The 14849-nt window shown below is 35.5% G+C and overlaps 1 protein-coding gene across 1 annotated transcript; it reads right to left on the minus strand.

Moving 5' to 3' along the window:
• Positions 1–5550: 5550 nt before the first annotated feature.
• On the minus strand, positions 5551–12453 carry SPON2 (spondin 2). Its single transcript, XM_030028177.1, has 6 exons — positions 12102–12453; positions 11077–11302; positions 10494–10717; positions 10035–10226; positions 8802–8976; positions 5551–6585 (listed from the first exon to the last, which is right to left on the minus strand). Exons 1-6 carry the CDS (start codon positions 12267–12269, stop codon positions 6407–6409), a joined length of 1164 nt encoding a protein of 387 aa, XP_029884037.1. The 5' UTR covers positions 12270–12453; the 3' UTR covers positions 5551–6406.
• Positions 12454–14849: the final 2396 nt, after the last annotated feature.

Here is a 14849-nt window from a genome sequence, read left to right on the forward strand (position 1 = left end):
CTGCTTTTGAAGATAACTGTTTACAAATGTATGTAGTCCTGTGGTCATTCCTTGTTTGCTTCTTATCAGTGTATTTTTGAGAGAGAAAAAAACCTGTGAGAAAAGGCAGCTGGTGGTTACACATTTATGAATAACTACAGCATGTTCTGCAGAATGAGATAACATGAAAAAGATATCTTGTAAAGTCTTTCTTCTTTCCCAGCATCTAGATTAAAATTTTATTTTACACACATAGAAGAACATGAAACTGGAAAGGACCTCTCAGGTACTTGAGATCAGTTCCCTAGATTACTGTAAGCAACCACATTGGCTCTCTCTTTCCATAAACTGCTCAGTTTTCAGCCTAAATGAATTTGTTAACTTATATTTCCCATTTATTCTGGGTGATTATTCCAGACCTTCACTCCTCTTTTATTAAGAAATCTTGTAATTTCCAACCTAAATCACTGTACATACATATACACGTACGCAAAACCCACAGGGACTCCATAAAAGGGCTGAAAGAAATATGAAGAAAGTCAAAAGAACTTGAACAAAGAAGAATCTGAAACGCTAATGAATATGATACCGCAGGAAAAAAAATAACAAAATTAACATTTTCTGAACAAGATTTTTTTACATAAGAATGTATTTTCCTTAGATACTGCCTAATAAATTCTCTCAAGTTATAGTGTAAATCAAACAATGATTGAGGTTTTTATTTTTACCCTTTGTACTAATATAGACCAATCTATATGTCTGATGATTAACTCATTTACCACTCAAGTGTTCCTTGTCCTGTAAACTGAGATCACTGTGTCTGAAAGGTTAGCCTGAATGTGAGAGGATATGTGGTCATTTTCTAGCAGGGAAGACCCACTTATGGGATCATTTCCAGTAGCGAGGACCCATTTTCGATCTCATTTTCCCCTTCAGAAGCTCACTACACTCCTGTTGAAGGCTCTATAGTTTGATGACTGACTCTCTCCAACCCTGCCATGTTCCTCAGCAGCACCTGGCATTTGCAGACGAAATTGTTCACTGATGTCCTTGAATGTGTCTTTGATGAACCTCACAGTTCACTTCAGAGTTCTGTCATCTTGACTTCAGGATATGGGATATAAGCTACCCCTACTGCACACACACATGCCATATATGTTGTACACAGTGCCATAGACAGGGAAAACACCATTTCCTTGCTGGAATTTTACCAGCATTTATTTTGCTTGAAAAGGTGGAAGTTGGATTTTATTTTATGTTTTGTTTTTATATAGCTGTCAAATGCTCAGCTGCATACGTTGCATCCTTAACACTATGCACACACCAAAGGATCATGACTAGCCTTTTTCTCATATTGTCCAACACCTCCTCTGAATTTTTCTTTCAGTTACCTCATAAAATGTCCCATTTCCATTTACTGTTATTTGGTTATACCTATACTAGTAAATAAAACCATGTTGGTCTTCCTATCCATTTCTGAGCAGCCCTTCTGGGAATCTGCTTTGGCAGGAGATGCATTCTGCTAGCGCTAGTAGCCGCAGAATTGGCTCCATCATAGCACAAGAACAGGTATTTTCCTAGTGTCAGGGAATAAGGGTGGACAGCAACTCATCTTCAATACCTGTAACCTAAATACCTAAAATTTCAGGATGGTAACTCTCATTGGATTATTTCACATCTGCAAAAGAAGGACTGATTCGTGTTTATTGCCCTTCACTGCAGCTGCTATCTATGAAGTTGCCTCAATAAAAAAATATCTTTGTCTAACATTGGCACAGGCTTACAACCGTCATCAGTTCAGTCCATTTCACAGCATGAATTATCTTCACAGATATTCTAGCACAAGTAATAGTTCACCTCCTAGCAAAATACAACATCTCTGTACGGATAAAGAGATTGTCAGATGAGGAGACTTGATTCCTTAAACATTACTTCTTTTTCTTTGACTCCACATGGTTAAGGATAGAGGGATACAAATTGCATCTCATGGCCATTGAATCCTTAGAAATCTCAAGGGTGATATTAGGACTCCATTACTACTTCAGCATTTATACATCAGAAATAATTTTAAATTATACAGGATCTCATCACATAATTGAACTCTTACCCCTCCACCACAGGGAGATCTTGACTGACATGCACCTGCATAAATTCTCATGCCATACTATACCTGTAAGAAGTATATGTTTGTCTGCAGATTGTGAGCTACTTAAGCAATCACCCTTTTATCTTTTAATTGACTACTTGAGGTTTCCAAAATTCCACGTTCCAATGGTAGAACACAACATGTACAAGGGGACACCACGTTATCCTTCACTCTGCCAGACCAGTTGGGACAGACAAATTACTTATGTACTTCTGGCTAGCAAATGCTACCATAGTAGGGCTGCTGGACTTCAAACAAACAAAAATAAGTCAGCTTCCAGGTGATCAGGTTGTCATGCTGCATATTGAGAGCTTTTTTGTCTCAGGCATTCACAGTACCTGTAAATTATCATGGACACGACTTCTGCATACTACATCCCATTAAACAGGATTCATCTGACTTCAGAATTGCTGTATCATATTAGATTTTTTTTCTGAACACAATAAATATTGTCATGGAACAGTCTGAGTTACTTTATTATGTTGGATCACTCATGACAGATCAGATATTCCCAATGTTCTTCAATTACCTGGGAATATCATGAAATGGACTTTTTTGCCTTCAATACCATCAGGTACTCTCAGATCTTTTGTTTGCACTCCAGTTATATCCTGCTGGGGACAGTGCTCATTCAGTGGTCAGAAAGGCTGGCATACGCTTTCCCTCCCCTTCTAGAAGTTAGGCACACATTCGTTTCCATGACCATGCTTAACTTAGTCAGTGTGGCGAGGGTATTAGAACTATTTTCAATGAATCCAACACTGTCGCTCCACAAAATGAACTTTAACAGCAGACCCTGTGTTGTTTTGGCAATTGCCTACAACATTTCATAGCAGGCTTGGTGGATGAGATTTGGTCAGTTAGAGTTGGCCCACTTATGCACTATGGTTACATAGTATAGAGTTGGCCCTCTGATACAGCTTCTCCCCAATTGTGGGAACACATATTTACTTAGCAAAATGGAACAGGGCCTCAAACTGTGGTTAGTAAGTTTGTTTCACAAACCAACCCTGGGCATCCATCCCAGTCATTTTGGAGTATTTGGTGGAACAAAATATCTGCCCTCTCCTGTAGTCCACCTAAGGCTTACACAGCCAACATTTATGGTATGGTACCAGGGAGAGCTTTATGACCCAGTCATTAACCACCAAGGTGCTGTATTGGATTTCTGCAAAGAAGCCACAGCCCATAGAAAAGCATAAATATAGATACAGCTTCAGCTGGCATTCCTACCTACCAGGAGATAATAGGAAGAGCTGCCATGTGTTCACAGCTAACTGTCTTTAAATTCCTTAAGGTACTGGACAAGTTGTTCTCAGTAATGAGGTTCCCTCTTCCACTATAGGAATTGAATTTGGTGTTCATGATTTTTATAGGACCACAGTTCCAGTTTGGGGAGACTTTTTTGCTGCTACACTTACCTTTAACTGTGGCTTCCATTCTGCAAGAATATCTGCCAAGGCATCAAAGCTGATTCTTCCTACAAAACATTATTGCTAAAAAAAATTGTCTTTACAAATCCATTTCAAGTTTCCTCCTAATGTGTTTTCTGAGATTAGTTTAACCCAGAAATTAATTTACCTGTTTCCTTCCCTAAATCTCATGTATTTAGGACCACAGCATCTTGGCTGCCAGCCATCTGTAACACTGGATGTAAGGGAAAGGGAAGGAAGAGCTCCTCTGTGTTTCTTCGCTGTCCCAAAGTTTTTAATAAAGACAAATCCAAAACTGTGCTGAAAGTAAAAGCTACAAAGGCCTAGCCATATCCACACAGGGACCACGTACCTACTAATCAGTTTAATAAAGATATGTTATGAGAAATGTGCTCCATCATTAGAATGTGCTTCACTGGAACTCACTGTATCCACAGTCTTGCCAAGAAATGTCTCCATCCCTGGTGTTTGCAAAGTGAATGCCTGGAACTATATTTATGGCCAAACATTATACAGCCACAAGGGCATCCTTAAAGAATGCCATATTTACCAAAGTCTCCTGAAGTCACTGCTTGCCAAAAAAAACATATCCAGGTAACTGGATAGGAAACTTCTACTTGAAGTTTCTGCAGTGAATATTCATGTATGTAAACACTCTAAAATAGAAAAGGTATTTATCACTAACTGGAGTTTCCTGAAGTGTGTTGGCCTTTTACATGTTCACTTCCCTTTCTACTCCACCTCTCCCTCTCATCCCTTCTCCTTCAGTGTCCTTTGGGAAACTTTTGGCTTCAGGAGTTTGAGTAAACACTGGGACTGCTCCACTACCAAACCATATCTTGCAGGACTGAAATCTTAGATTCTGGTCATGTATACAATTACAGATGCAGATCGATACTCTTCTACTGGACCTAGTCCTTTAGCTGTTCTGGACATGTGGGGAAGCAAAACTCTAGTGTTTAGAGAACTTCCAGGAAGGTTCCTCCAAGGATATCTTGTGGTTTGTGGGTTTGTTTTCCCTAAGTCATAATTTAGACTTGCATCTGATTTCTGCCCAAGACCATTATTGAGTTTAGTTTATCACTCATTGATCAATAAATTTGAAATTAGTTCCTGTCCTCAGAGAATACTTAAATATATACTTCAATATATGCTTATGTTTTCTGAGATGGTGATAACTGTGTAACTATATAGTACACAGGTTTAAGAGAAAAGAAAACACAGAATGAGCAAAAAGTAATATAAAAAGAAGAAAGAAAAAAGTTGAAAAGGTGGAGAAATTAACTAAACACAAAATATGAAAATTATAGTACAATAACACTATTTCCATTACAGAATGGAAACAGGGGAACTGAAAAAAATAGGTATAATAAAAAGAGTAAGTGAAGCAATTTTGAAAAACAGGCAACAGTGGGAATCTGAAGAATGCAAGATGTAGAAATTCCTATACTTAGCTCTAACAACTGTGCATTTATCAGCATTTGCAGGACCAACTTAGTCTAGTCTGATAAAGTTTCAAATTTCTTTGGGTCTTTGGAAGATTTATCTCCTGGAAAAAAATTTAGAGAATCTTTTAAATGTTTCAGCCCTACAGAGAATACAGTGTGCTCCTTTAAGTACATAATAAATTTTCTGATATTTGGCATATTCCAAAAAGAACCTACTCATATCAACTCTCCTGTTCAGTATCTGTGCTGTGTATTTGTAAAATTGCAGTGTGCTGTAAAAGTTTTGTGGGCTGACTGTAAACATATTCTATTGAACAGTGTTATTCCAAAATTCTTTTCCTAGTTGGTAGCCACAACTCTTTATAAGCCATATGTTACATTCATTTTATAACGGTTATTTGAGCATTAACACTTGCAGTCAGGAACAGTCTCTGACATACTGTGTTTTGTTATATCTGTGTATACCTCAATTTCAGATAATATTAAAACATTGGTAAGTTTTCTCTGTAAAAATGTTAGGATGACACAAATAGCAGCAAGCACATTTAAAGAAATATGGACACATTTACTGCGTATATAAAGACAATGATATAATTTATGTTATGGTCAACGTTGTTAATTTTGAGATAGTTCTCTCATGAGGGACACATACCAGCAATCAGTCAGTTTTTAAATCTCAGCTAACACTTTTAATTAAGTTCAGAGGTTTTCTACTATTATCCACTCTTCTGATTATTTCTAATAATTTTGTTGGCTGAGTGTCCTCATGACAGATATTCTCCTCACTTTTGAGAAAAGAAAAAGACATTTTTATGTATTCATAAGTCTCAAGACAAGTTTACTCAGTTATACTATTGTCTTAACCACACTGCAAACATCTGGTCACTCCAGTTTATGTAAGTAGTTTCTGAAGAAATGTATGTTAAACATGTTTAGAAAGACGACAAAAATGCCAATAAATTATAAAAACATAATTTAGAGAAAAAATTAATTTCTAGGTATAAATAGCTGTAGATAAACAAATTACAGTATTTAAGAACGTTATTAGTTTAGATTCTGTCACTGAAAGATTTTTACATTGGTGAAGTATAATCTTTCCAAATGTCTTCTTTTCTGCCACTAGAGGGTACTCCAAGAACTTACAGTATATTTATAGCAAGGCTTTATTTGGTGGTTTTTGGTCTGTAAATGATCAAGTACTGTTGTCATACTAAACCTTAGGAATTTAACCCCCCAAAATCTTGATATTAAACAGCAACTTTCAAAACCAGTCTAATATATCTTTTCAGCAAAATAGTGCAGCATACCCAAATTATAAAGAACATTGACTGACATGTAGTTTAGATTTAGTTAAACTTATCCTATTTTTAAATTATCTAAATTATTTTCTTTTCTTTATTTCAGACACAATTCTCTGGTTCACATCCTGTTTCTTCATCCAGATTTGGACAAGGCATTCCATTATTGGCAGGCTGAAGAAGTACGAAACGGGTTCTGATCTTGGTCCCTGTTTTTCTGCAAAGACCTCTACAGAGACCCCAGGAAGACCATTGTGAAACCTCACAGTCCAGTGGTGTTTCTGCAATATACACAATAAAAAGGTAACTTTACATAAATTTGTGCTTAAGGCAAATAGTTGGCAAAACATTAAGGAATGATGATCAAATAGTGTCCTTTCTTATACAAAAATACATGTGATATTACTAAAATCCGTACATTGTCTTATAAATAAAAATGTCTGTTTTCAGCTCCTAAGCTCATCAACACTGGTATTACTATTATTATTATTATTATTATTATTACAGTCTAGAGACTGAGGTATTATATCAGTAGTGCAGCATATTATCTACTGAATTGAAAATACAGAATTCCTATCAAAGAAAACTATGCTTAAAATAATTGCATTCAAATGATTGCATTAAAAAACATTTGCTGTCAATTTTATAACTCATTTGCCTTTGCATGTCTTACTAAAAACACCAGGATTAAAGTTTTTCTCTGGTTTATTTAGGTATATTCATATTTCTTTGCAGATAGAGATTGTTCCTATAGTTGTTCATATTGAATTCCATTTAACTTTTGTTCCAATTTGCTTCAGAAATAAAGTCTCATTTTTTTATCATTAAATCATGTTGCTATTGTTTGGTTTGTACACTACAGTTCCCTTTGCCAACAAAGATATTCTGTCATTAGAAGCTTTTTAATACTAAAAGGGTTTTCAATATAGTTTTAATTTGCTGCAAGAAAAGAAATCAGGAACTCTAAAGTATTTTTCATAATGTATACTTCCACTGAAAATCTCTCTCATAAAAATATAGGTGACTATTCCTTAGCAGGTTAAATAAAAATATTGCTTGTCACAGGAAATTGCATCAAAACTGTGTATTACAACATCTGTGGGTAAAGTACATGTGCACAAAACCAGCTTTAAATGCTGTACTAAATGTGTGACCTCTGGTATAAATTTCTGGTATTACAGTGGAACTCACCACTTCTGTTGTGATCACTCATTCCCATGTTTCTAGAGGGAATGAGGGACACAGTTTGATCTCTGGTAATTAAATCTGTCCTTTTGATTCTGGAATATGTTTTTAAATAGACTGATTTACTGGTTAATATACAATAAAGTGGAGATATATCATTAAAAATGATTTTTTAAATAACATACTTTAAATGCATTGTTTTAAATGTATATCCTAAAAAGGGCCAAATGTTCCTTTCAGATGTTGTGGGAAAGGCAGATGACTGAAATGGGATATGTAGCATTCACTTTTAATATGTCTTGTTTACCAATAGAAATACATTAAAACACTATAAATTGATAAATACATTTGTCAAAGTATAAATCATGCATTATTAGCTGTTTAATGAGCTTTTTTTTAGTGAATGTGAGGTGTCTTCAGCACAGAGTTAGAGGCATGCAATCTTCACATTCTGGAGAAGCTCTTGGAACATGGCAGCTCTTCTAGCTCTTCATTGGGGATTTAGCTTATTGCTGTCTCTCAAATAATATTTAGGATGTCAGTCTTCTTATTCTTAACCCTTCCTCTTTCACTTTGTAAAAAATCACTCAAAAAGTGTGAAGAGAAAATCTCAGCGAACACTGTCCAACTGCTATCTTTCCCTTAGAGCAAATATTATGTTAATTACATATTTGTTAGTGTGGAGATTTGAAAATTAGCCTTAAGACTGACCTGAGTCAGTAGTTTGCATGTCTCCCTACCTAAACAAGGTTATTAGCTAATATTTTTAAGAAAAGAAAAATGAGAGACAACATTATTTTTGTTGTCAGGATGTATGTTTCTATCACAAACATGTCCAAATCAATTGAATTATATCAATTCTTATTGCACATAACTATCAAGCCCTCTGACCCAGCAAGAGACAAGAATAATAGTACTTTTGTTCCATCATCATGTACAAACTTACCGATGAATATTTACTTCAAAGTTGCAAAGAATTTGGGAACTCTGATTCTGATCAAGTGTTGATAAACAATAAAATTCACTGATTTTTGCTGATAGTAAGGCTTGAGTAGCCCTTACTATGGATATAACCCAAACCTTTGAACCATAGCTCAAATACGCAATCCCTTCCTTATTCTTTCAGGGATTCTCTTTTATGTCAATGGGCTTGTTTGATTTCCCATGTGCGAGTCTGGAAACTATTCCTATGCAGATAGGAGAATATTCTCCCTAATCACCTATTTCATCCACATTGCCTGCCAGATTTCCACATATTTTCTGAGTGAACGGAAATAACAGAATTGAGAATATCAAAGTACTAATCACTTACCTGAGACAGAGTCTATTATTTCATTGCTTTTAGCTGGAAGATTAAAATAAGGTGCAGAAAGACCCAGCTGGTTTTTCTTTAATTTCACCATTGTTACTTGAGCAATAGGTGGCAAAATTTTGAGTTTGGGATAATAAAATGAGTTTGCTGGGTGACTTGGAGAGGAACAAGTGATCTGTGAAATAAAAAGGGGAACCTTAAAGGAACTACATCACATTAGTAAGAAGATAACTGTAAAATCATGTTTACACATCATGCTAATACTTTTTGGCAAGTAAAATGCATATAACCAGTTTCTATGAACCTCAGTTCACACAACTACTGCTGGTAATCCCAGAATTTTTATGCATAATGCTTTAAGAATGGGCACAATGAATTGTGCCAACCTTTGGATAGAGGACTATGGCGGGAGGTACTGAAAACACAGTAATGTATGGAGTGGTTTGATGTGAAGAAGTGGATGTTATTACAAGGAAGAATACAAGCGTATTAAATAATAGTATTAGGTATGCTATAGCAGCTGTCATATGCATATAGGAGGCCAAATGTATTGTTTTCCAGCTTCTCTGTTTCTTTTCTCATTACTCATTAGCACAGCATTTGGCTCTAGAAAAACTGACCTTAAAGAAAGGATTAACTGAACGCTTATAATATTCAAAATATTTGAATCAAAATCCTTTGTTCCCCACCACCCTTAAATGACAAAAGCAAAGTGTGAGGCATATAGAGCATCAAGCAAGAAAGAGATTTAAAGTGGGGTCACCGCAGTAGTGATGAAGTTCTCCTCTGCTTTCCCTTAGCTCCTTTCCCTCAACTGTAACAGTTTCAAGTTTCACCAATGCTTTTAACTGAAAACTCCTCCCCACATCAGTATTCACTATGAAGAATTTTCCTGTTTAGATACACATTTAGTAATGCCAGGACTTTTGTGAACATTTTTATTTTCCTGGTGTTTTAAGAATTGTTAAAAATCATCTAAAAATACTTTAAATGTAGAGCCAAATTTTCATAAACCATCTGCATTTACCTCATAAATTTGAAAGATACAGAAAATAAACAAAAGTAGTAGGGTTATCAGCTATGTAATAAATTCATATGGAGAGAGCATCAGCACTCTCAAATGCTGAAATCAGTTTCACAAGAGTCTATTGTGTAGTCATTCGATAGTTATCTTTTAAAGGGAGGACTCAAATCATATAGGTATGAAGTGCTAAACTACGTATATACACCTACCTCTGTAACTGTGTCCTGTGGAATAGTGGCAAAGTTTGGGGAGGAAAATGTGAAACCACTATCAGTTCCAGCGTCATAAGGAAATAGATCTACTGATATTTCTTCCACCCAGTGATCTCCTTCACAGAGATTTAGGCTGTCAATACCCACAAACCAGTCGGGGCTTGGAACAATTCGTACAACAAATGAAACCTAAAGAAACAAAATGATCCATCAGGATTGCATTGCTTATTTTGAAATGCTCCAGTCCTGCTTATAGTAATTTTAACTTAAAATTTTTGAAATAAATGTCATTATGCTCTTCTACTTTATAGAATCTGTACAGTGCTCCCTGCAATGTGACATGCTTTTTAGTAACCCTTGCATTATACTGTTCCTACAAGTGAGAACTCAAATATTTAATTTTGGGTGCTAGTGACATAAAATAAACTTTTAAAATTAATATGTACATTTACTTACTAGGGGATGTCTTGAATGTGCTTCTAATTCAGTGAAGGTTTGTCCTGTACCACTGGAAATGGCAGGAGCAGAGAAGATTCCATGTACACTCTGAATTTTCTCTCCAGCTTCTTCTATTTCTTTCATTAATACCCATGCTTCACCCTTTTCAGCAAAATCACGTACACCATTGCTGGCGTATTCATTTTTTTTCCACATGCTGTAGTCAGAACTATGAGTAACACCTATTTGAGTGAATACATGGCATGACATAAAAGTCTGATTTAGATTGTCCCTATTTCTTCAGTTTCTCTGTTTTATATCTGAGGTTAAAAAATATGTGTATAAAAATGAGTGAACACGAAAACATTTGGCTTATCACTGTTTATTTCAGCTGCAGCCAATTGAAAACAGAAGTCAATTGAAAACAGTTGTAGATTTTTGAAAGCGTTGTGGATACTTCAATTTCTGCATTTTACTCTTAATAACTTCGGCTATTTTTTTCCTTTTTCATTAGTTATCTTAAAATTGACTATTTAGAAGAAAAAAGACCACAGTGGTCAAGGCATTTATCTGGTTTTAAAACTGTACATACTTCACTTACCTAGCATTGATGACCACTGTGGTGGGGGCCTATAAAGTGGATACTGCTTAGGGAAAGCAGTCTGACTCCATTTCCCTGTGAAGATTATGCTGTACTTCGCAAGTTCCTCTGCTGTGCAAATAGAATCATCACCCACAGGCAAGCTGCTGGCATAACCTAGTATTGTTACAAGTAATGTCCAGATAACTTTACAGGAGCAGTAGACAAACATCAGGTTTTCCATTCCCTTCCACACAAAAAAGAAAAAAATGTTAGCCATATTAGTCACTCTAAACTCAAAATTGAATAACAGTTACCTAATAAAATGTAACGTACCGTAAGTTATAACCAAAAAGAAAGCATATATCTGAAACACTAAGAATTGTTACGCTTCTGAAAACATTATTATAATGCTTTCAGATTTGATATATACCACGCTATATACTACAAATCTGTAACGTTACCTGGGACAAGTGTTTCTAATGAAAACAAAAAAATCTTAACCTTGTCCATAGTACTACCTCTGAGAAAAATCTGTTTCTGATTTTCTTTTGAAATCTTATTAGAGCCACATCTTGAATTAATTAGAGTAGCAACTGTTTCTGTGGAAAACATTAGTGGTATATTTATTCTTCTAAAGATTAAATTGCAGGTTACTTTGCCAAAAGAAATGATTTATTTTAAATTTGTGTTCTACAAAGGCTGGTTTATGGCATAACATTTTAAGTCAAATACATTTCATATTTATATAAATTACTTTGCTGTCATAACATGGGCACTAAAAAATACATTGTAATTGCTTCAGATTGTTTAAGCTACACAGTTGTTAAAAAATAATATTTTTTAAAAGTTGCTGTCATAGGTTGTGTCATTTTTTAAAAAAAATTAATATGATAATTGCATCAGACTGTTGAACTCCAGCAATTGTTTAAAATAACAGCCTTAAAAACTTATTTTTAAATGCTTTTGTCCTTTGAGAAAACTATACAAATATAACTAAAACGCTAATAATATATTAATTTGTAAAAAGAGCTGTGAATACTCACTAAATATTTCCTCTGGAGCACTGGTAGGGGGAGAGCACCTGCTTTTGCTGGCAGCTGAGTTGGTCTGCAAGAGAAGACAGTAGGAGTCTTGCTATTTATGCCTGAAGAGGGTCCCTTTGGTCCAACAATTATTGTAATCTTTAGACTTTCCAGGTTTGCAAAAAGCATGCCATCTTCTTGTTTGCAATCTTTTTGGATGAATTATCAGAGGTTTCCTGTCTGTCAACTGGTTCAGGTTCCTATCAGAAAACTGTGATGCCGAATAGACGAAATGCTTTAAAAAAACCCCTTGGATTCTTAGTAACAGTTCGAGTTTTCTGGTGCCTTTACAGTTCTCTGCTCTTATTAATGCCTCCAAGCTATACAAATGAACTGATTCCAACACTGAAATAGTTCTAGTGAATACACTTTAAATGAGAAGCATGTTTTCTTGTAAGTTTTATTGTCTGACAGATGCTCCTTCCAAACATTTACAGAGAGCTTGCTCACTCTCACACACCATATGTATGTGTTCAAATAAAAGGGGTGAGGCAGCTAAAAAAGTCAAGAGGAAAAAAAAGTTACATTTCATAATTGCACACACTCACACAGACTGTGTCTCCTGCAAATATGAATTAATTTAAAGTAGTACAGTGTATATTTTTGTGTTCTACAGTACCGTTTGCTGGATGATGAAAGGGCTCTGTAACATTGTGGTTTCTTTGGAAAGAGTGGTTTTGGGAAGCTCTGAGATTTTTCTTTGCTGTCTTCAGAGTAAAAACCCCAAATAAAAATCTTACTACAGTTAAATCATACATCCTCTGTAGCACAGTACATATACTTACATCATTAAAATTATTTAAATTGTCTATGAAAAATATGCATAATACAGTGACCTAATTAAGAAATAATGTTTAATATTGATTTTAAATTATTTTCTCCACCACCTTTCAAATAAGGGAAAACAAGGGCTTTGTGCCATGCCTATAAGTTTAAACAAATGCTGTTGTGGCTGATCAGCAAGTGAACCATGAAGGAAGTCTTTCATAGAGTCTTCTTTTGCAATTGTGAGGAATGTCACTTAAGTACTTCCACAGATCTCTAATATGATGGTACAGCATATGGAAAAAAAACCGCAGTTATTTTTCAGATGAAACTCCCAGGCCATCATATATAGCTATACGGTAGGTATATAGCTAAAGTGACATGCTATTGTCCACGGTGAGGTGGTTACCAAACAATCAGTCTGAGCTTTGTGGCACTTAAACTGGAAACTTACCCTTCCTTCCCTTCTGCCCTCCACTCCATGGTAAATCAACAAGAAAAGCCAAGAGATGAATAAACTGGGATGTCTGAATGGAATTTCCATTGATTATTCTCCTGGTAAAATGGAATCTGTTGCAAGCTTCAACATAGATGGATTCAGCACCCATAACCACAATTCCTGTATATGTGGATAGATTATGGGAATTCTGTAGCAGGTTAAGCCATCTAGACATGGACATGCCCTTTGTTTCCAAGGCCCCCTCCTCCTATGTTAATGCAATGTTTTCCATAATTTATTTCTGTTCCTGGAGCCAGACTCCACTGAGAAAAAGAGCAAAGAGACTTCATGGATACTTTTATACCAGTTCTTTGAGTCTTTGTTGAAGGATGATATTTGAATTACATCCAGCTCACTCCCTCCTATGCATAGAATTCCAGATCCGCAGGTTCCTTAGAGAATTGAGTCTACCTACATCAGAAGTGATCTTTCCAGCCCATGCAGCCCTCTAGAAGAACTATACAAAGGTCCTACAAGTTTTAAAGTATATTGGTCAGAGCACTTTTAAAATTACTTAAGGCTAACTTATTTATTACTAAGTAGCTTTAAGCTTCACTAGGCTTTGTTGTTTATCATCACAATTACCAAACCAGCTAACTTCACATATTGAAACATACTGTGACACTTCCAGGACAATACTTAAAATGAGAACAAAGCAATTAGCTCTGAATCCAGCACAGTATTATTTAATATATTAGACTAGCCTTTTCCTTTCGAAGAAAAATTACTGCCAAAAGGCACATCACCAGACTAGATCATTCCGGTTCCATGACTACATGTTATGAATGTATCCAGGAACAGGACAATACATGCAGGCTGCATAATTTGGCACAGCTATTATAAGAAAAACTTACTAAATGATAAAAGAACTGAATCATTGGAAGTCATTAACTTGGGAAGTCATTTGAGGTTTCTAAGTACAGAGTAGACAAACAAATATCAAAAATCACAAAAGTTATAGTTGATTCTTCCCTTGGAATAGGAGTACGTGATGCTTTGTACTGAACATCCAAGAGGCTTTCCAGTTCTACAATTCTGTGTAATCAGTTTATCCTTCTTCTAGAGCTCCATTACTCCGATTTCTTGAGCTTATCTTACTCTTCAGCATCAGATATGCAATTAATGGAATACAACTGAGTCTAGATATTTTATTTTCCTACGTTACCAGTGTGGGAATGTGACACTTTGAAGCATTTTAGTTTGAAAACCAAAGAGGGATTCTTTCCTCAAGGACTGCAAACACTTACAGGGAAACTGGATTATAGTCCTTATTCTTGTTCTCTGATTCTGGTCCAAAATGGAGGTTTTCTTCCTTACCATTCCTACATTGGACCTTTCCCTGTTTACAATGAGGGCTCTGCTGTGACAGATTTCTCAGGATTAAAATCATCAGGACCTACAGACTCATTCTGGTCATTGTTGGATTCATAATGAAATTGTTGGGC

The sequence above is a fragment of the Aquila chrysaetos genome, chromosome 1 (assembly GCF_900496995.4).
Source record: "Aquila chrysaetos chrysaetos chromosome 1, bAquChr1.4, whole genome shotgun sequence".
Taxonomy (NCBI): Eukaryota; Metazoa; Chordata; class Aves; order Accipitriformes; family Accipitridae; genus Aquila; species Aquila chrysaetos.

Coding starts and splice junctions, on each gene's coding strand:
- SPON2 (XM_030028177.1), bottom strand. CDS start 12,269: ATGCTTTTTGCAAACCTGGAAAGTCTAAAGATTACAATAATTGTTGGA. Junction 11,303..12,101: donor TGCTCCAGAGGAAATATTTA/GTGAGTATTCAC, acceptor TTTGTGTGGAAG/GGAATGGAAAACCTGATGTT. Junction 10,718..11,076: donor ACAGTGGTCATCAATGCTAG/GTAAGTGAAGTA, acceptor TCACTCAAATAG/GTGTTACTCATAGTTCTGAC.